Source organism: Schistosoma mansoni (assembly GCF_000237925.1).
Source record: "Schistosoma mansoni, WGS project CABG00000000 data, supercontig 0037, strain Puerto Rico, whole genome shotgun sequence".
Taxonomy (NCBI): Eukaryota; Metazoa; Platyhelminthes; class Trematoda; order Strigeidida; family Schistosomatidae; genus Schistosoma; species Schistosoma mansoni.
The window spans coordinates 452266-473467 of record NW_017386026.1 but is presented as its reverse complement, the minus strand read 5'-3'; the positions used below and the strand labels follow the sequence as shown (position 1 = coordinate 473467).

At 31.9% G+C, this 21202-nt stretch overlaps 1 protein-coding gene across 1 annotated transcript; it reads right to left on the bottom strand.

Moving 5' to 3' along the window:
• Positions 1-3355: 3355 nt before the first annotated feature.
• On the bottom strand, positions 3356-18250 carry Smp_124510 (hypothetical protein; the record flags this gene model as incomplete). The annotated part of the gene is made up of 6 exons (XM_018790727.1): positions 3356-3520; positions 4562-4750; positions 8517-8774; positions 10836-10965; positions 16220-16413; positions 18098-18250. 6 exons carry the CDS (start codon positions 18248-18250, stop codon positions 3356-3358), a joined length of 1089 nt encoding a protein of 362 aa, XP_018645969.1.
• Between the last annotated feature and the right edge of the window lie 2952 nt (positions 18251-21202).

Here is a 21202-nt window from a genome sequence, read left to right as displayed (position 1 = left end):
CTCATACACGATCCGGCGTTCGGGACTCCAACGCAGATCCTTCGATCTCGCGGGCGAACGTTTAACCTCTGGACCTCTGAGCCGGCATCCAACAGTGTCCATGGCTAACTTCCACTAATTCACGATATTGTGCGGCCGTCCACAGCTGTCTTCACAAAGTAACTGCTCCACAACAAACATGGTTGAACTCCACAACCGTATACTGATAATGATCACGTGGTCACTAGTGATTGACTTCAAGATGAGTTTCCTGGAGTTGTAATGAGAAGCTGTAGCACAATCTATACACGTAATGGAGTAACTGAATTGAATCCATAATCTAACCTGTTTTACATTGTTTTTTTAATTACTTGGAACTAAAATGATTCGATTGCTACAAAATGTATGACAGGCTTATTTCCTGATCATTGAGAACTCTAATTTTCGTAAGCTTTAATTATTTTTAAGTTATTAGTGTAGTTGTGAATTAGCAAAGTCTAGGATATTTTGTCCACATATTTTAAAATCCTGTTTAAGAAAACTTTGAACTTTGAAGAGGTCAACTACTTTGTTAGCGGTGATATCAGTATGCATTTTGTAATTGGCTGTGTCTATTACCTTAATCTCAGGCGCAACTTCACTGAACATATCCGTAAAGATATTTCAATTATTCTGTCAAGTGTTCTCCAGTACTTTCCAGCAGAATTTCTTCAGTTGAATGGTAACAAAACTTTAGACAACGGTTTCTATCTGCTTAACGGAGTGGTTAAACCTTTTAAAAATTCGATGCAATTTATCACGACTGAGGATCAAACTTAACTACAGTAATGACTTTAGAAAACATATATATTAGAGTGATATTGATTGGTGTATATTTTTAAGTTGGATGTTTTTTTTTCAAGTCCAGTTAAATTAGAAGTTAACTTTTATTAACTGTACTATCACTGAAACCCACTGAAAACGTTTTAGCTAGTTTATTTTTGTGTAGTGGTTCTTAGATGGTAGCAGCCTCTGTGACAACCATGATCATCTCAAGATCTGTAGAATTATTAAAGTAAAGCACCTGTTATGTCCATTTTTGTTTTTTGAAGCTTTTATAAAATGTATATAATCCCTTAACAAGATATATGTATATATACAGATGTACAAATAGTCTTTTAATACTGGAATGATATACGAAATATATATTATCAGTTCGTACATTTATCGTATTGAGTAAAAGTGTAATTACATTTTTCTTTTTAACAAAAGATAAATATTATAAATTATTTGAATCAACTATTACTCCATTGAATAATCTTTATATAAAATCCATTCCAAATCTGTACTTATCGAATTATTGATATTCAATGTACAATATGTTTCTTACAAATAACCTTTGTTTAATAAAAATAATTTTGTTTATAACATTATTCTACTGTTATTGACATAACAAATGTTTATACATCTATTTATTATATACAATGGAATGTAATTTGTTTTGTTTGTTCTACATTTAACAAGTTATGTTTGTATACTGATTTTATTTAAACAATAAATTAACAATATATGAGAATGAATGAATCAATGATAAGTCAAACCCATTATAAATATCGCTTGTTCAAATGGGCGGTAACACCAGTTAAGTAGGAAACTATAAAAAGAGAGTAAACTATTTTATTTTTAAAAAAAATACAATGAAGTAGCTGTTTTCACTATTGTAATAACTGTGTATTAATCTTTTTTTAAATGTTTATATATTTATATATTTGTAAGTATTTAACTATAAATGAAATGGGAGTAAAGGAATTAAATATAGATAGAGATAAGTGGAATACCAAAAGTTTATTTGGTTATTTGGTAAACAAGGAATAAATTTTGTTGTTATTTACAGTTGATTAGTCTGATATTTAAAACATGATTTATGTTGTAGATAACTGGCTTCACATGAAAAGTGTTTTTCTTAATTAAAATCCTGCTAAGTGTTTATAGTGGGTAGATAGAAAATCCTTAATATAGGAAATATTCTGAGACGTTTTTTAATGATGTTTGCTTTAAACAGCAAAAATAGACAGATTCTATTTCAGGATATTATAATTCAAGCCATTTGGAAGTTTTTTCAAAATGTCGTCATCCAGCTATGTCAGTGAATAATGCTTTTAGGTAAAAATCCAAAATGTATATTACTCAGTCTGTGATTTTCAATACAGTTTTAAGGGATAGTCAAATCCTACCGGTACATATTGCGTTGTAGTAATCAATACTATGAATTTCTCACCGACTGGAGCATGAGTTCATCCAGTAAAATCATTTGCTGACAACTAACCATAGTTTCTATTCAAATTAAATCAATGATGGTGATAGAAAACTTCCAAAATATCATCCGTCATTTTCCAGTTTTCCAGTGAAAACCAAGCAATGTTTTTTTTAGCTTACAGCAAATTAAGAATACCGAGCTTAGTACGCAAGCCAAATATTAGCTATTTGTTCATCCTAATTTGTTCATTGTTCATAGGATTCAGGGTGCAGTCTAGACGTATCAGAGACAACTGATACAACAGATTATGATTATTTTAGCAAAAGGTTGCAGTTATTTGGAATTTGAGCTATTCTCTGACTGTAGTTAACTTCAAGTAGAAACTCTAGGAATTCTTAGAGGAAGCTCCGACTAGTGGAGTTCAGCTTTGTCATCCATGAGACAAATATCACCCAATATTATAAACCAGCTGAAAGTGTTAACGTACATCACTGGATGTCAACTTAGTGTTCTGAATCGCAAGTGAAGGCACTTTGTTCAGTGTTTAGCGTTGTCGTGTATGAGCATTAATTAAGTCCCTCATACTGAGTTGAAACATCTGTTCATTACTTCATAGCACTTTTTATTTATTTATCTAAAATTGAGACACTGTATAAACTACAAATAGAACAATCTCCTCAGACGTCACATGTTTACACTATTTGTACTGATTAACAAGTATATTTAAAATTGTTTACAGCAATATCTATTTAGTTTTATTAAATATTTTGAAAGTCGCTTGTCTTACATCTTATTATTCGTTTAGTTAACGGCTTGCATTACTTCGCCTTTAGTAAGAAGTCATTATTTACCGTCTAATTCATTTCTTTTGTTGTTGGAATAATGCCTTAGTATTCAAAGCATTGGACTTCCAAACACTTTGTCTCATCTTCGATTTCTTCCCTCCATCTTGTGTTTGACCAGACGAAGAGTATTATTAACCCTCACACTTAAAGTGATTCTCATACCCAATTAATTTCAAATTTATAATTTTTTTCATTCACGTTGACGTTTGATGGAAATGCATACAACACTCTGATAAGTCATAACCAAACAAATTCGAACAATTAAATCAACTATTTTTAAAAATTAAGCAAAACGCTAAACATTCAATGTTATTAATGCCGGTGCAGATAAACAGTTATTATCATCTGTCGATTGAATTTTTAATATCACTGGATATTTGACCGATTCTGACAGATTAATAATTGATTTGGTAACATTTACACTTGATATACGCTTTATTTCAATCCCATTAATTGACAACTATGGTAAAAAGAAGAACAATCAAAAATCCTACGATGAAAAATCACGAAAAATCATAACAGCTCTGAAAATAATATTAATTTAGCAAATTTGATAAGTGGCTAGAATTGAAATCCGGAATTGGTATTTGGTAACACTTCGTGCTCATCAGGTGGATGTATTTACATCCAATCGTTAGTTTTTCTACTGAAGCTAAAACGCGTTGTCGATTTGCATAAGCGAAAATCATCAAAAAGTGATATTCAAAACATATTAGCTAGTAAATGAGTAATAGATATAAATAAACGTGTTGATTTTCATCAACAATCTCTCAATGAAAACAAAATTTCGTTCATTAATCCTTCAAATAAGAAACACAAACGTATTCCTTATGTAGGTTATTTGTAGAGTATTTCCACAATTTAAATTACGAACTGATTTTAGCTATATTATCGTTGAAAGGCTTGAAACATCAGACCGAGGAATTTTTCTAGTATGAAACTCAGCAGGGCACATCAACGATTCCATGCCTGAGAATCGAATCTAAGACCTCTGGTCTCGCGCGCAAATGCCAAACCTCTAGAATAGTGAAATGGAATCCAACAGTTTGTGATTTAAACGATGAAAAATTTGCAATCTTCACAAATACCTTAAATTAATAATAATCATGTCATCATCGGTAACTAGCTTCATGCTGTAACTCCTGAAGTTCGGATGAGAAACCGTGACCAGTGGAGATCAATCCATGTCGAGTATGAGACAGTGACCTACCACAAGAAATTAATTAGGAGTGAAAATCATCGTAAATTTGTTCAAGTTAAACATCAACACCGTTAGATGCCAGCTCAATGGTCTGGAGATTAAGCTTTCGAGAGCGAGTAAAATGTATTCACCTGTAACCAATGCGTTCCCTGAATTTCAAGTGACCACTGAGCTATGTCGCCTCGAACTGAACTAACGTAAGCCATATACATCTGTAGTAATTTGTTACTGATTACTCAATAATATCGTTGGTTTTTTTATTATTTCATGACCAAAAAATTGTCCATTATAAACACTTACAACATATCCAGTAATAGTAGGAAGTATTGTCTCCTCAGAACTTATTAACTCTGGTTTATCCCATGATATTAACCATGTATTATCCAATGTAACTAAAGTTGCTTCAAGATTTCTTGGACCATATTTATCTTGTGAATTTAGCACTGATGCTATTGTATTTATTGAGAGTGATTCACTAGTTTCTGTATACTTAAAATGAAAAACAGTTCTCATCATTTTCCAATTTTAATTAATGTACAAAGTGAACTACTTTTGAAATTTCCAAACCAATTTCATCATGTTATTATTTATTAAATTATTTTAATTATACAATTAAAGCTTCAGTAATAGTTTACAAAACAATCAAATTATGTTGTAGAGCTTGTTTGAAATATGACTATCAGAGTTATTCAGAAGATGGATAATAATTAGTATTTATCTAACGGAGCGAATCGAAGTAGTCGACGGGAAACCCTGCTTGGCCTAAGTTTTGTGTTGTTTACCGCTCGTTAGCAATCCTTACCCGCTATCTGAAGGACACTGGGGCTCCCTGGAGAATTCGACCCCATGTCACGGAGCTTAACAGGTTAAGATGTTACTACTGAAATATCAGGACTGCAGCTGACCTTCTGTTCGATTGAGATGTGTTCACAACTAATTTTTGTCTGAGTAGTGACCAATGTCATATATATTTCAAGTTTTTCCATCAGGGACCATCATTCATCTCATGATTAAACGTACTATTTGCTGACGATTTCCAACTAGCACGATACCAATATCCAGGGTTTCCTGTCGACTGCCTCTACTGACCTAACACATATATCTTCTTTTTTGAGATTCCGATATCATCTCCAAAGTGACAATTTATTAGAGTGACTTTTACCAACGTCATGCTCTCGATGAATCAACAAAACTCTAGAATTCACCAAGATGTCATTATTATGTTACAGATTCTAATTGTGTTCTGCAAAGCCTCATTACAGTATATTTCATTGTTAATTAAAACAGATGTCTTAAATGTATCAATACATTTCTAAAGCTTCAAAGCAACTCAAGTTTTCAGTAATATCAGCATATCTTTTCTCTAGATTTTTCTATGAAGATAAGTAAGCGGAAGGGATTGATAGAGAAGATAATAGATACAATACCTTGGTGGCTTTTAAAATAATAAACATACGATGAACATTGACTTACTTTTTGCGCTTTACAGAGACGAATATTGTTTATCGTTTTAAACTTAATCTATATTCACAGATCGAAAGGGAGGTTAAACTCCTTGAAACGTGACGATGACTATCACGAAACAAAGTTTTTGTCAACGATCAGTTGAACCTCGTCAATTAAATTCATTTTTTCCTACTTGTCATGTAATTACCCGTTAAAATATTTCTATTACTAGTAATATCATTTTGCAGATTCTTCATCAAATTATTCACTGATCCTTTCCAACATTCTGAACTATGATCCATTTTCCTTATCTCTTTCTAATGATTCACTGTACTATGTGAAATTTCTTAAATCTAATAACTGTCCTAAGCTAATGCGAAATATCTGTAAATAAAGTGATAAATTTAATTTTCTTTGGCAAACAATTTTTTCTCTTTTTTCAACTGTCTAAAAATTATTAGACGATAAATTTTCAATTTTTTTCATTATTTAAAAGACACGTTATCCAATGATAAAATTAATTTGTAATAAAATAATTGGTGATGTGTCCTTCAGTAAGCAAATATGGTAACCAATTCATATTATTCACAAATAACAGTATAGAATTGTGTAGGTAGTTGAGTTTTAAGTGATATCACGAACCACCATTAAAAACCAATAACAACAGGATGACAATTTCACCGTGGTACAGAACCCCTCAGCAGTTCGCATCCATTATCCGGAATGCGGGATTACATTCCAGGACCTCTGGTTTCGGGCGCGCATGCTTAGCCTCCAGACCACTGGGCTGGCATCCAATGGTTTTATTATCTGACTTCGAACAATCCACGATTTTTTGCAACCAACTTTCACCGTTCGATAAGTCTAGAAGCTTAATACAAATCGGGATGGTACCGACCTTATTAGTAGTGAGATAACTCAATAGAGCATATGGTAATAGTCAGACCAGACACACAGGGGGACAATATTTAGAGCGTGCTTACAATAACCCCGTAAATGTTTAGTGGAGTAATATATTATTGATTGACTGTGTTGACAAGTGATAAGAGAAAGTATAAAGATATATAACGGATATGCAAACGAACACTTATTTGTGGACAAATATACATTTAAAACAGACCATCTTTTGATCCAATTTTATTTGTGTTTTACATGATAAGTTATGTGTATACAAGAACTATAAAGTTGGGATGGTTTTGAGACAGCGACAAGATCAATAATTGAAGTGTTCAAAGTGTAAAGAAAAACCAAGTTTTATTAGGTTTTCGATTATCATATCAGCTAAAATAAAGTCCACATGGACATACACAGTCCTTTCAATCTGAATGGTTAGTGACATAATCATATAATTGGTTAGTGTAACAGAGTTAAGTCTGAATTAAAGATTTCTTATTTTATTCAATAATATCAAAAATGATATCGGAATGGAAGTGTCCGGTTATCTAGGAAATATCAATTCTTTTAAAGGAGCACGTGTTTAAACTAACACAATACTTGAACCAAAATTATGTTACAGTATGGTTTAATAAACACTCTATGTTCATTACATGACGAATGATGAATTAAAAAATTATTTATTAATTTATCTGCAATTGATTTATGTAAACTATATCGACAAGTATCCGGGGCTCATTTTCAAAACAGCCATTTTCCAAATTGATAAGGTCATACGGTTTTAACAGGTTATCATCAGTAAATATACAGCAGAATAAAAAACAAACTCGGAAAATGAATTAGCATTAAATTTTATTAGTTTTATCTCTTACGGCATTTGAATACTTCTTTAAATACTAATGAATGATGCGTAATTGGATAAGGTACGCGTTCGTGATTTTTCAGTGTTCAATCTTTATACAGTATCAAGGATTTTCGTGCATTTTTCCGTTAATTTAATGAATGTATGCTTCATGTAACGGCATAATTTTCACTAACGATTTCACATCAACCACTAACTTTCACTTTATCAGACAAATTGGAATGCGCTACAGCGACATATCTATCATAGACATGTGAATGACTTTAGATGACTGAAAAAAATCCTCCATGGAAATGGTACTCCTATATACAGAAAACACCTAGTAAGTGAAAGAAAAAATACTTAGAGATGGTGGATATTTCCATTTTATTGGACTTTGAAAAGAGGACTGTTATCTTCACATTACTTAAACTATTTGCCTAAATTTCTTGTATCCTGTGTGAATCCTCGATCAATATATATAAATTAAAACTTACCCAGGTACACAAGCTAATAGTTATATGAACAGCAGATAAGCTGATATTTGATGGTGGCTTGAGCGAACAACACTGGACTCGAAAGGATTTGGGGTGAACGTCAACTTCAAGATTCAGATACATCCATCTGACGAGCACCAAATTAGACGAATAGTACATCCTGGATTCCACTACTACCTACCATCTATCTCTGTCTACATTCAAAATGCTTTAGCATTTGAATATTTGTGATTTCTGAATGTATTTTACAGTTTAAACCACTAAATTATCTAAGTTAAATAACTATGGAAAACCAGTAAACACCAACATATGTGTTTCGACATGGTGTGAGACTCTTTGACAGTACTCACTTACAATCACATCTGAGATTGGACGTATGACGTTCATGAATATCGTTGATAACTTAATCTCTGGTCAACTGGAACGATAAACGATGGTTTACATTTCTTCAGTTACTTCATCCAATACATTTGCTAACAAACTATTTGAAATAATGAATCTAATAACTGAAATTATGCTATGATTTATAAAAATGAATAATTTTCAAACTTCCTGTTCATAAACAATTTTTAATTACTTTGTCAGTGAATAATTTAAGGTTATTATTACTCTGTGACTGAGTATCTTTCTGATTTTCAGTATCATCTGACTTAGTTCGTTGTTGAACTGAAAATTGTCCTTGTCTTCGTCGTTGAGGTTGGTTGTTATAGTTATAATGATGATGAAATAGGTCGTCTGGTAAAGATTCACCTTCCGTTGAAGTGATGTTTTCATTAAACTTATTGAGCATCAACTGTTCACTTAGATAAAATACCAGTGTTTGTACTTGAGCAATCTACATTATTGTAAATGAGTAAAATGGCTAGAGAAAATATTTTGAATGACATTTAATAATTGAATTAATGAAAGTAAAGATAACCATTCGAGAATATATATATATATAACTTCAAGGAGTATTTCAAATGACGACTAATTATTATTTTGAAAATATCTTTCTGATGAGTTGCTTCACATGTATTGCATACTACGTTTGTGGAAGTGCGATAGGCGGATAACTCCCTGTTACACGACACGGCTGATCACCATGGATCACTTCACTTGAACTCCGGAAATTACGTCTTCAATCTAGTTTCTGGTGAATGACTTGATGGATGCTTTCCTGTGCATAAGATTCCTGTGTATTACTGGTTATAAAGTTATTGTAGGTTTACCTGTAATCAAGAAAGTATTGTTATATTCACAAGAAGTAGTATCTAGCAGTGTATTATTCACAACTGTTCTACTCCTTATAATTATTTTTACACTAGTAAATCATAAATGAATAGATTTCTTCAGTTATTTATTTGATCCTTTTTTAATCCTGTCAAAGAGTACCTGACGAAAGCATAATAGTTGTATTCATTACTTCAAAATTCTCAATGATACACTAGCTTTGATCTTTCAGTTATCAATAGTATCTAAAAATCTATAAAAACACATATTCAAGCAGCCGACATTTTCTAAAATTTATCTGCGTGCAATGCTACAAACTTATATCATACTTTCAAAGGTTAAATCACGAGCTGTTCTTAGCTTAACCAACAGCCTGGTAGAAGTGGATGGGTGATTCAATCACTTATGAGTTTCCTCATCTAGGCATGTTTACTGCCACCCATTCAAGAATCAAACTCAGGACATTTGATCTCTCGCTCAAACATTTAATTTACAGACCATTGAGCCAAAATCCAACAATAAACATCTCTAACTTCAGTCGATTTACAATTTTCACACTGGATACCAGTTTAAGAACTATTGAAATCATAGTGAGAAGTGCTTGGAGTAAATAATTTATTATTTATGACAATTCAAACCATCTTACGCTTACACAATGGTCTAACGTTGATTATGAAATGAGTAAGAACAAAGATTCCAAAAGAATAGTATGAATTCATTTTATTTGGTTTGATTCCCGTCAGCTGCTTAAAACCTGTAATATTTAAAAGCATAATTACAAAATGAGTTTAAATTACTTGCATGAAAGAGTTTAGTTGGAAGTTATAGTGAAGACACATAAGTATAGAATAGCAAGGGTGTAAATTGATTCAATAAACTAAATATTGTAAATATATACTTTATGTAAAAGAATATTTGTTGTAACGAGAGTTCAAACAGTCAGAAACAAGTGTTCACACAACGAGTAAATGCTGATGAGAATAAAATGAGTAAAGCTCAGTTAATAAAACAAAATTATTAATCTGGAAGACAATCGAAACAAAAGCACAATGAAGGAATATTTGTCACGAAGGCGAAAAAAGAATAATAACCATCTTCTTTTGGACACATGAATCAGGTTTTCGACGCCAAATAGCAACGGCTTCAGCAAACTTCAGAAGACTGGAATTTTACTGTTCATTAATCACCTTGAAAGATTGTAAGGTATCCACCTGATGTCCTGTAACCAAGAGATTTCTGGTCATTGCATGATTTAGAGTCGTTCTTTCTCTTGTTCTAAAGCTTTTTGGAGCATGCTCAAAAATTTCAAGATATGCCTTCCTTTCTGTTTGGCCAGTGTAGCTACTTTGTCAGGTACACGTAAATTTATAAACACAGTTGGCGGTAACATGAAACGAGTGCTTGTCGACCTTCGATTGTAATGTTGAACATGTTGTTTCAATCAGAATTGATAGTTTGTCTGCCGAGTAAGTTTTATATAACGCAGTGTTAAGATTCCTGTTGATTGTGCTAGCGGGTTGTGAACAACTGACGAGAACCAAACCAAATGAAATGAATTTATGTTACGCTGCTTTCCACAAGAATTCTATTCTTATATTTTATTACAATCTTCAGTTTGTACGTGTCATTCGCAAGGATCATCAACCAAGTATACTCACTTAAAAAAAATTAATCCGAAACTTACTTCTTTCTGTTGCTCTAAAATAATATTCTCCTTCTTTAAATCTTTCATTTTTAAATGTTCTTCCATATTCATATCTAATGTATCTGTACTCACTGATTTAACTTGTAGGAGTGAAAAAGGATTTTGTGTTCTGTGTATATGGAAATAGTTAAAAAATGTTAGCTGATCAGTTATGGATTAGTTATTTGCACAGATTGATAACAGTGAATTAACATTTTAATCGTTTAAAAATCGCAATCATATTAAAAGACTAATATTTGAACGAAGAATATTCTTTTCGATAAATTCTCTTCAGGTTCTACAATTATATATCCAAATTAATAATCCGAATTAACATTTTTTTTAATTTCATAAAATTTACTTGTTTAACGAAAACTAAATATTTCTGAAGTTATTATGGCTAAGAAAATACGTATTTGGCGCAAAATTAATCCTGTGACTTCATTCTCACGGTTATTGTTGGAGAGATCCAGAAAACTCCCCGAAAAAGGGCAAGAAAGGCTCTGAATACGCTGAGAAACATCTTATCGAATCAGCATTCAGTAAAAGTTTTGCCAGAGACATATATAAAGTTAAAACTCGTACGCCGCGTTTCCGATTGGATGCTTACCTATGGTGCTACTATGTTTAGTAGCGTTCCATAAATTTCCGGAAGCCCAAGGCTATCTTAAATAATATGAATACCCTGAATTTTCTGTACATAAACGAACATTTCGAGTAAAGCGTTTCTTCCATATTTTACGCTTTTTCTCTCGTGTAAATGACGTTGTGCAGTTTTAGCAGGGGGTTACTAGAAGAGTTTAGGGAACCGAATCTAGCGTTCAATTAGAAGACTTATCAGTTATAATGATGTATAAGACTGTGAAAAAAATTAGATGTTGAATAAACCATTTATTATTTATTGATGTAGTCTGCTCAAATATCAGAGTATACAACTCTCAATGGATTAAAAGCTTACAATTAGTTAGCTGTTCATTGGTTAGTTGATTTTATAGCAAAACTGTCTCAGTTAATTATATAATTAAAGCGATAAATTGGGGTATGATGTGGTTTGATTTTTTGTTCCAATGACCACATGTCATGGAAAAGAAACTGAGAAAATATCGGTATTTGTGAACACTTATCTGACCTCCTGTTTTTCAAATGAGAAATTTTGAAATCGGGGCCCACTAATTGTGTGAAATAATTTCGCTTACATAATTGAATTGAGTTGTTGGTTAAGGAAACAGTGTAAAGGAAAGTGAATCTTTAGATCAAATGAACAATTACTAAGTGTATAAATTAATTCAATCAAATTTTCTTGAGATTTCATTAACTAGCATTATATACGGCATGTATGATGTGCCTGACTCTCTAGGAATGAATGAGTGAGTGAACTGTTGAGCATTTATGTTGACGGTTATAAAAATAGCCTCCTCACATGAAGGGCACATTAAAGTAATATTTTTTTAATGCAATATGCTTCGAAAATTTAGTTGATTTGTTTATAACCGTTGTTTGAACTTTAAACAACGAGTCGATATATAAGCATTTCATTTTGCGAATGTTTGCCGAATCGTAACAGTAGAAATTCAACAAACTTCCACAAGAGATGAACTGGTGAGACTGATATCTATTTTGACTAACAATGATTGCGACACACATAATACTCTGACATTCACCGTGATACGATTCAACAAGTTTATATATAGTCAGTTAACAGCGTAAATTTTAACTTTCACTATAATCTGTATATTCAAATATTTTTTCCCAAATCAGAATGTTAGATTCCTGATAAAAAATATTTTAATGCAACGCTCATCATGTCATTTAATGGCCATCTTTCTATATGAAAAAAGCTATTAGTACCAGAGTAAAAGTATACTTTCAAACAATTCACTATTTAAGAGTCTAAGCTTTGTACAGTTAGCAACAGTTCACTTGATATTAGTGAACAGTGAAGCAATAAACTCCTTAACACACTTAACATTGTTGATGTTATTGCATCTATAATTCATGCTACTATAAAAAAACATACCGACAGATTTTAGTTATTTGATATAAGTAAGGTCTAAATTAAATATCATTTAACCTAAGACATTTCATGCTTAATCCATCAACAATAGTATGTTCTTAGTATCTTAAAATAAAACATATCTCGATAGTCAACATTAGAAACAATCTACATACTATTATTGTCTCATAATACAAATTAAAATGTAAAGACAAATTTAAATTAGCCAGTATCACTGTTAAATGTTAGCAATAAATAATAATAAGCATTGATTAATTAACAGAATAATTAAATATAACTTGATGGAAAAGGGGCTGAGAAAAGTTAAACTTACAACTATTGTACAATATATATGTAATTAGTATTATGTAAATAAATCACATTATAGGTACTTATGAAAATATCTCAACTGTAACACTATACTAAATTAAATTGATACCAACATAAAACAGTAAGGGAAATGACATTAGTAATATTTTTTACGAATACTTCAAATGATTAGGTAATTTAGATAAATCATATATTAGGCCTAGATGATTTTTGTGCTGTATCCTCATGATTAAGAATGAGAAAACGTTAATTTTGTACAAGCAAATTTCCCATTTGGTTCATTTTACAAAACAATAAAAGAAACCACATATAACAATAGAAATAAAATCAAAATAATTGTTTGTTTATTTGTTTATTTATTTAAATGACATAACAAAATGATAATCTATGTATTTTTGGACGTAAGTAATTTAATAAAAACTTTGTTGTTTTTTCTCATAGAAGAAAAATTTAATTTATAAATCATGCACTAATTGAATTCATGTAAATGAGATTATCATCCTTCCTAGATTGTTTTGTTTTCCATTTATTTAATTACTGATAACTTTTTCATGTAGGGTTATTTACTAAAGTTTAAGCGTTCACGCGTGAAACCAAAGGTCGTAGGTTCGTTTCCCGAGTTCAGGGTTATTAATGTGGACAACTGATGAGTCCCCTACAAGAGTAAACGAGATGTCCAGTGCATTGAGGCTATTATTAGATCTCTAGCTAAGATCAGTTTATGATTTGACCATAAAACTATAAAACTTCTATAATTTCTACAAATCCTTCTCTAGTAATATTTAATACGGTTAGAAACGAGGCTAAGGAATCTAAATTATTCAAACTCATAGTGTTTTGAAGTTCTCAAATCATAAGCCGAACTTGGTGATATCACTGTTTAAAACTATTAGGCACTGAACACCTACGTCTTTTAGTTTGGGACTCCCAAGCTGTGCACACACTCAACCCTAACACAAGGGGTGAGCCCAGACACTTCAATCTCTCGCGTAAACGCCTAACTATCAAATAACTGAAATGGCATCCACTGATATGCATTTCTGACTTCAGACATTTAGTGATACAGGACTATCATTTTCCTTCACAAAAGATGGTTAACTGGCTAAAATCTGATATGGTTGGTAACTAGTCACACTTTTGGACAAGACATTCAGGAATCAAATTGTGATGCTAGCTGCTAACAAGCACCAACCAACAATAGAAAGAAACACAATTATATGTCTAGATAGAAAAGTCCTCATTAAATATTGAAGTAAGAACACTTGACTTTGATAAATAGAATATAACTACCGGGATGAAGGAACCCTATGACACTCAAGGTCTAACGTATAGAGATATTTGTTTGATTATCAGTACCCATAAATATAAAATTGCGATGAAAAGTTGCTCAACCTTCACGAATTTTCTTGTCGTTGCAAATATCCAGACAGCCACCGGCTTAGGGAGAAAGATACAATTTATACGTCACACAAGAGAAAGTCGGTGTAAATAAACAAGTACTTCAATTGAATTTACAACTAACTGACAGCTGAACATTGTTGATATCATGTTTATCTTTTGGTATCGTCAGGTTTTGACTGAATTTTATCGATCAAGCTACAAAGCAGTTACCAACCCAAGCGCTTGTTCCTCAATTAAAGTAGTATCTTCTTTATGTTCAGAACAGTGAAAGGAAAATTTTTTAGGATTTATATTTTGCTATACCTTTGAGTGTGATTTCAGCTCATACACATCAACTGCAGTGGGTTGACCTGGATATCATTGTAACTAGTATTTTTATAACAGAATTCAGTGCTTATTAAATTTACACTACGTATTTGTAACACAGTTCGCAAGAAATGTATTCATTTTTAGAAAACTCCTTAAGGCAAGGAAATCTCATCAAATCCTATGATTCGTGTCACAGTCATAGTGGGACATTCAAGAAGTGTTTAACTTTCTGACTAATGATGAACTTATGTTAAATTTATACTTACTGGAAAAACGGTGCTTTTCTTGCTTTCTGAAGTGGAATCACAGTCGTCAACTCAACAGCTTGTTCAATAAAATAATTTCTTAAATTTTGAATGGATTTAAATTCTATGTACAGACTACTTGTCTCAAATAACAATAACACGGATTATTTCGAACAAAAAAGCAACCTAGAAGGGCCTCAAATATGAAACTCATCAGTTGAGAGCTCGTCACGCAATATCTAGTTTTAGTGTGAGCGTTAAATCGTTATTAGTAACAATAAACATGACAGAGCCTATCTACGATTAGACCCAGAAAATATAGTGTTATTTCACGAAAACATATCGCCAAATAGTTAATATTTTCTTTCGTTTTGAAAGATAGATTGACAAAATAATAATAAGATTCGTGACATTGAACAAACATGACAATTTATCCATTAATCCGCAGGTTCATTTATCCCGAACCTATTCTTTATATAATACAGTGCTATACTACTTGTGACTAGTTAGTAGTTTAGGCTCTATTGGTCATAAATAAGGCCTTCAAATCCACCAATAGTTACAGCGTAGTGGTTAACCTCATATATTGAAGTTTCATCTTACCCTTCGCCTTGTAGCACCATTATTTTCTTCTGATTACCCGATCTTTTCTCCAAGTGTTTCATTCTTTGGAACTTTTGATCGAAACGTGGTATACAAACATTAGTCGTTGATATTTCAACCTTCCACGGAAATGTTCTACTTTTGAAATTTTAGTAATTGTTGTAGTTTTATGCCTAATTAAATTCTCAAAGATACACAATTTTTCGGATTTGTTTTGATGGTCCACTTCCTGCCTGATTACAATACGACTGTTATAGATTCTCGATGTCTACGTTGATTTCAAGGACAGCTACATAATTCTAGCATTTGTTTCTAGATTTTACGCTAAACCGGGTCAGCAGGGTAAATATTACTGGCCAAGTTTACCAACACTGTCATAATACGCAAAACATCTGATAAATATATTATATCATATAGCTTATTCTGAACTCGTCTTTTACACGAACAGAAGTTGGAATTAAAAATTCACATAACGTTTTTACAGAAATGTTATTATTACTTACGTTTCATTGGATGATTTCACGATTTCCAAGTGCCTACATGATTTATGCATCATAAGATATGTTTCATCCCCTTCCTCATGTATTGTTTGTTTCACCGGTTTTATTTTGCGAACAATTGATCGTGAATGTGTTTCATTCCTGTTGATTGACGGCGGTCGAACGTATCTTCTCATTTCTCTCGGAATACTGATTATCTTGAATAAAATTTCGTTAAATAAGTAACCATAATGTAACTAATGGATTTCAGCTGAGATCGTTTTGGCCATAAGTGGTTCTCCATTAATTGATATCAGTTGTGGAATTTTTGAAAATTGGGAAACTGTGGTCGGATATTTTGTCTTAGTATAGGACTAATCAAGAGTGTGTACACACAATTATCTCGAAAATCAAATGAGAGAGCCTCAACAACTTCGCATTGCACTTTACATTTTAAACAATAAGTTGGCTTTCAATAACCAACAGTTTGACTCCAATCACTTCATAAAAATGTCGAAACTTTATCACTTCCCAATGACGATACTTATTTTATGAAAATATTCAAATAACATTTTACACAAACATTTGCTCATAAACTCATAAATTGATAGTATACGTATCAAAGCATACATACATTTCAGTGACGATATGTAAATTTTTGTAGCCAGTTTCGAACCATACGACTTTGCTTAAAGGCTAGTGGGGATGCCTGACTGCCTGAAACATGTTAAAGGAACTGAGTTTTATAAGAGTCAAATGTTGTATTATTCGAGTTGGTCTGACAATGATCATTTGGAGCATATAAAATCCTAAATGACAAGTACGTTTGGTCAAGTGGTTTAATCGGACACCAACTATTTAAGTAGATTTATTTAAGCATATAAACCATTTAGTGAGTAGTTGATAACGATTTTAAGGTCGTTATACTTGTTTTCACCTGTCACAAAAGTATTGTAAAACCTTAAGGAAACTTATATCACTTTATTCAATGCCTCATGCCATTAGTCAGCTACTCTCTGGTAATAAAGGGGAATTTTTGTAAAGAAAGTTGTTTTTAACTCAAGTAACCAAGGAAAACAAATGTGTCCAACGCTTTAAACTGTATGGTTTAAAATATTAAGGTTTAATTCACTTTGCGGTCAATATTTATAATAGTGTGAGTAGCCGTTGTGGTTGTGGCTGAACAAAAGAAGACTCTGAACAACTTGAAATATATTAATACAATTTACCTCAGTAGTTAACTCTATATTAACAAAAACCGAGTAATATAATGTCTCGAATTCAAGAGAAGTGTTAAATACTTCATTGTGAACCTAATTCATATGATATGACATGTATTTAATGAAAAGTATACTGATAGCTTGACACTTATATGTAAAATACTAGCCGGTTGTTTCAGATAGGTAAATGCATAAAACATTGACTTTGTTTAAGTAAGGAATATTTAATGAACTATGTAATCTGATAATGTAGAAACAGTTGCACATCTCTCACACATTAGTCAAGGACAAAAATGTAAAAGATGTTTTGTGATGAGGACATTTAGTTCATATTATAATTTGGAAATGTATATTAATTGTTGGAGTTTATGCATATAGAAAGTGAAACAGGCATCGTATATAGTACTGAAATCTAGTCACAAAACATTGTGTATTGACTAATCAAGAAAAGTATAGATTAAGATACTAACTCTTGTTTTAAGATCAAGGTGTGTGAAGGCTTGTTGTTCAATCAAGTATAGTGTCTTGAGCGTAAAGTGCAAAGTAGTCCTAAACAAACTTGAGACAACTATCCAGTGAGACATATTTTAGTGTTTCTTCCTATAATATAAGTTGGGGGCGAAATCTCCTTCAGATTTTTTGAAAATACATAGAAATAATTTGCTACGATTAATCAACTCACTTGTTTTAAGCTCTCAGAATATCCTTTTGTAACGATTCCATCACGTTGCTTTGGATATCTTTCACTGAAATTAGTTCGTTCATCAAGGCGATATGGCATAGGTAGATAATTTTCAATGTCGTCATATAAACTAAGTCTTATAAAATTAGACATTGAACTATTCATAACTACTAATGCACCTACTGAGTACTTTTCATAGTTTATAATGGAGTACAGAGAATTGTTACGCCATTTTACTGTCATTTTAAATGATTTATTTAAATAAATCAATAAATCGTTTTTCTTAAAATGCGGAAAACTGTTTAGAAGGAGAATTGATTGAATCATTTTTATTGGGCATTGAACATGCCCTTAAAAGACAATCATATAAATCGATTTAATGTCAAGGAAATCGTGCCAAGATTAAAATGAACTCTAAAATAAACTGAATTAATTGATAAATTATATTTGAGGATATTTACGAGTAAGATAACTGTTATTGTTAATGGTAACAGTTGGCATTTCAGAAAAATTGTGGAATCGCCAAAAGTCATCATTACAAAGAAAATGAAGTAAAATTGAATCTGGAATGTTGTCAAAAACAGTACTAATGAACACATTTTCTTTTTTCCAAGATCAGCTGGTTTACGTGTCCAATGCCAGTTGATCCACAATATTACTCAACTACCATCTATTGTATGGGAGGGTCATTGCCAAGCACCAGATATGATCTTTGTACAGACCACTCATGGTTTGTGGTTCAGTACTCGGGTTATTAGGTTTCCCACCTTTGAGTACTCAAATAAAGTCTTTCGTCAAATTTCTACTAAAAAAACATCATAAAGAAAATAATCAGATCAAGTTACAATACAAATAGAAAATTTTATAGATCCTATAATTTCTTATCAATAAATTATCAAAATTCAGTAAATATTACTTTTTAAAAACCGTATTTACATATTTTTTTCACGATATCTGATCAAATAGTTTTTAAGATGGCAGTTATCCCAATTGACAATAAAAATTTACTTTAATTTCATATTAATTAAAAGAGTAATAAAAACTAAATAGAATTTAATGGGAATAAAGTTTTTTCAATCAACAGATGGTTTCGTGTGTTTTTCATTATTTTTTTCTCAAAAATTCTCATATAAATGAAGTTTTTATGAGTGTAATTTAGGAAAAAGAGACAAAGGAGTTTTGTTATCAAATAACAACACATAAGCGATAAATGATCATTGATCGTTCTTATTCACATAGAATTTACTTATGCATACCCAGTCATCAATCGATCAACAGTATTTTATTACAATTGAATGATATAATGAATAGAGTTTGTTCTTGAAATCAAAATAACAATATTTAAAAAAACTAACTAGTATGTAGATAGTTTAAATATATATATGATCATTTATCGCTCAGTAATATTCACTAACTTCATGAATGATGGGACTTAATCCATGAAGTTGGAATTTGGCGGGCAGATTAAGTGACTTAATATTACAATGGACGATTTGCAAGTTGGGTTATGGGATTTACTCAAGACAAAAAGTCTTCGATGTCGGTTTTGTGCTGATTACTTCTTATTAAAAAAACAACTCATCTCACTATTTAGGCGAATAAAATAAGACTCGAAAATATCCCAGTTGTTATTATCCTAGTGAAGACTAAACTACGGGCAACTTCTGGAAACTATAAATGAACTAATATATGTATTCTTATTTTACAACTATTCATCAACTGGATTATATATATTTATGTTCCTCTTATTATAAGTTTTTTTTGACCTATCGACTATTATGATACGATTTACTACTCTCACATTATACTCAGTTTATTGATTACAGTCTCCCACGTTCACAGCCACATTTTGGCTTGATCATGTATAAATGTTATTTCCTATTTTATGGTGTGATGTGATCTGTTTGGCTGGTATATAAACTAAGTATGTTTGAAACAAATGCGTAATATTGTGTAAGCTGTTGTTGGTGTTCTGGAATCAACTGATAGGGTTAGTGGGAAAAAAGACCCATAAGGACGCTAGACTGCTCATACCGGTCGAACATCATTGGTTCGGCCAAATGTGAAAATTGTTTAAACCGTATTCTGATTGGCAAATAAGTCTCATGATAATTTAAGATACAACACCAGTGAATTTAGGTTAGATACATAACCACTGGTCGTTTGTACTACTAGAGGATAATATTGGTTTGAATCCTGTGTCGACTCGTAGTTCTCTTAAATTTATCCCTTTCCAATGAGTGTCAAACTGGGTAATACGATTCTAATAGACTATCTTAAATAGCTTAATATAGCTTATTTTAAAAGCAGACATCACTGAAAGGAAAAAGGAAGTTCGAGAGAGCCTGAAAATTATTTCATCATGGTTTGGATTGATTTCAATAGAGATTATGTGTAAACTCTCCTAAAGAATGCATACAAGCAATAAAATTACCCATTAGGTCAAAATCACAACAACGTTCAGTAATGCAAGAACCTTGACCTCGCGTTCACATGGATTTTTCTTTATCATTCCATAAATAACTAATTTCTTACTGACAGTAAATTTTCAAAATAATGAGACAATCTTATAATGTACGGTATTTCCAAAAACTCTACCCTACAAAAACATCATAAACTTTTTAGTCATCTTGTATCATCATATACTATCGTTCCTGACACGCGGAATCAGTTTATTTACAGTTACCTATGTTCTATGGAGAAAACAATAACAAACACATCAAATCCTCACAGACCGATTTTAGTTGAGTGGTCGAGATGTTTTACACTGTGTAGAAGACGTTCGGAAAATACCGTACATCTGAAGAAACAATCAAAAGGTTTGTCCTAAGTGGATTTGTTCGCTCATACTCACAGTTATCATGGGGTCACTAAGGACCAGCTTTGTGAGGGAATTTCTAGAGTCTTAGGAAGAATCCATGACCGGGTTAGCCAATCCCTGTCTAGTGCAAGACAATTAACCACTGAAAACAATGGAGGATGAGAACAAAATGTCGTGGATGGATTAGAATTGAACATTAAAATACTTGAATGCCAGCCCAGTGGTCTGGAGGTTAAGCTTTCACGAGCAGGACAGAAGTTCCTGAGTTCGTATCCTGCCTGCAG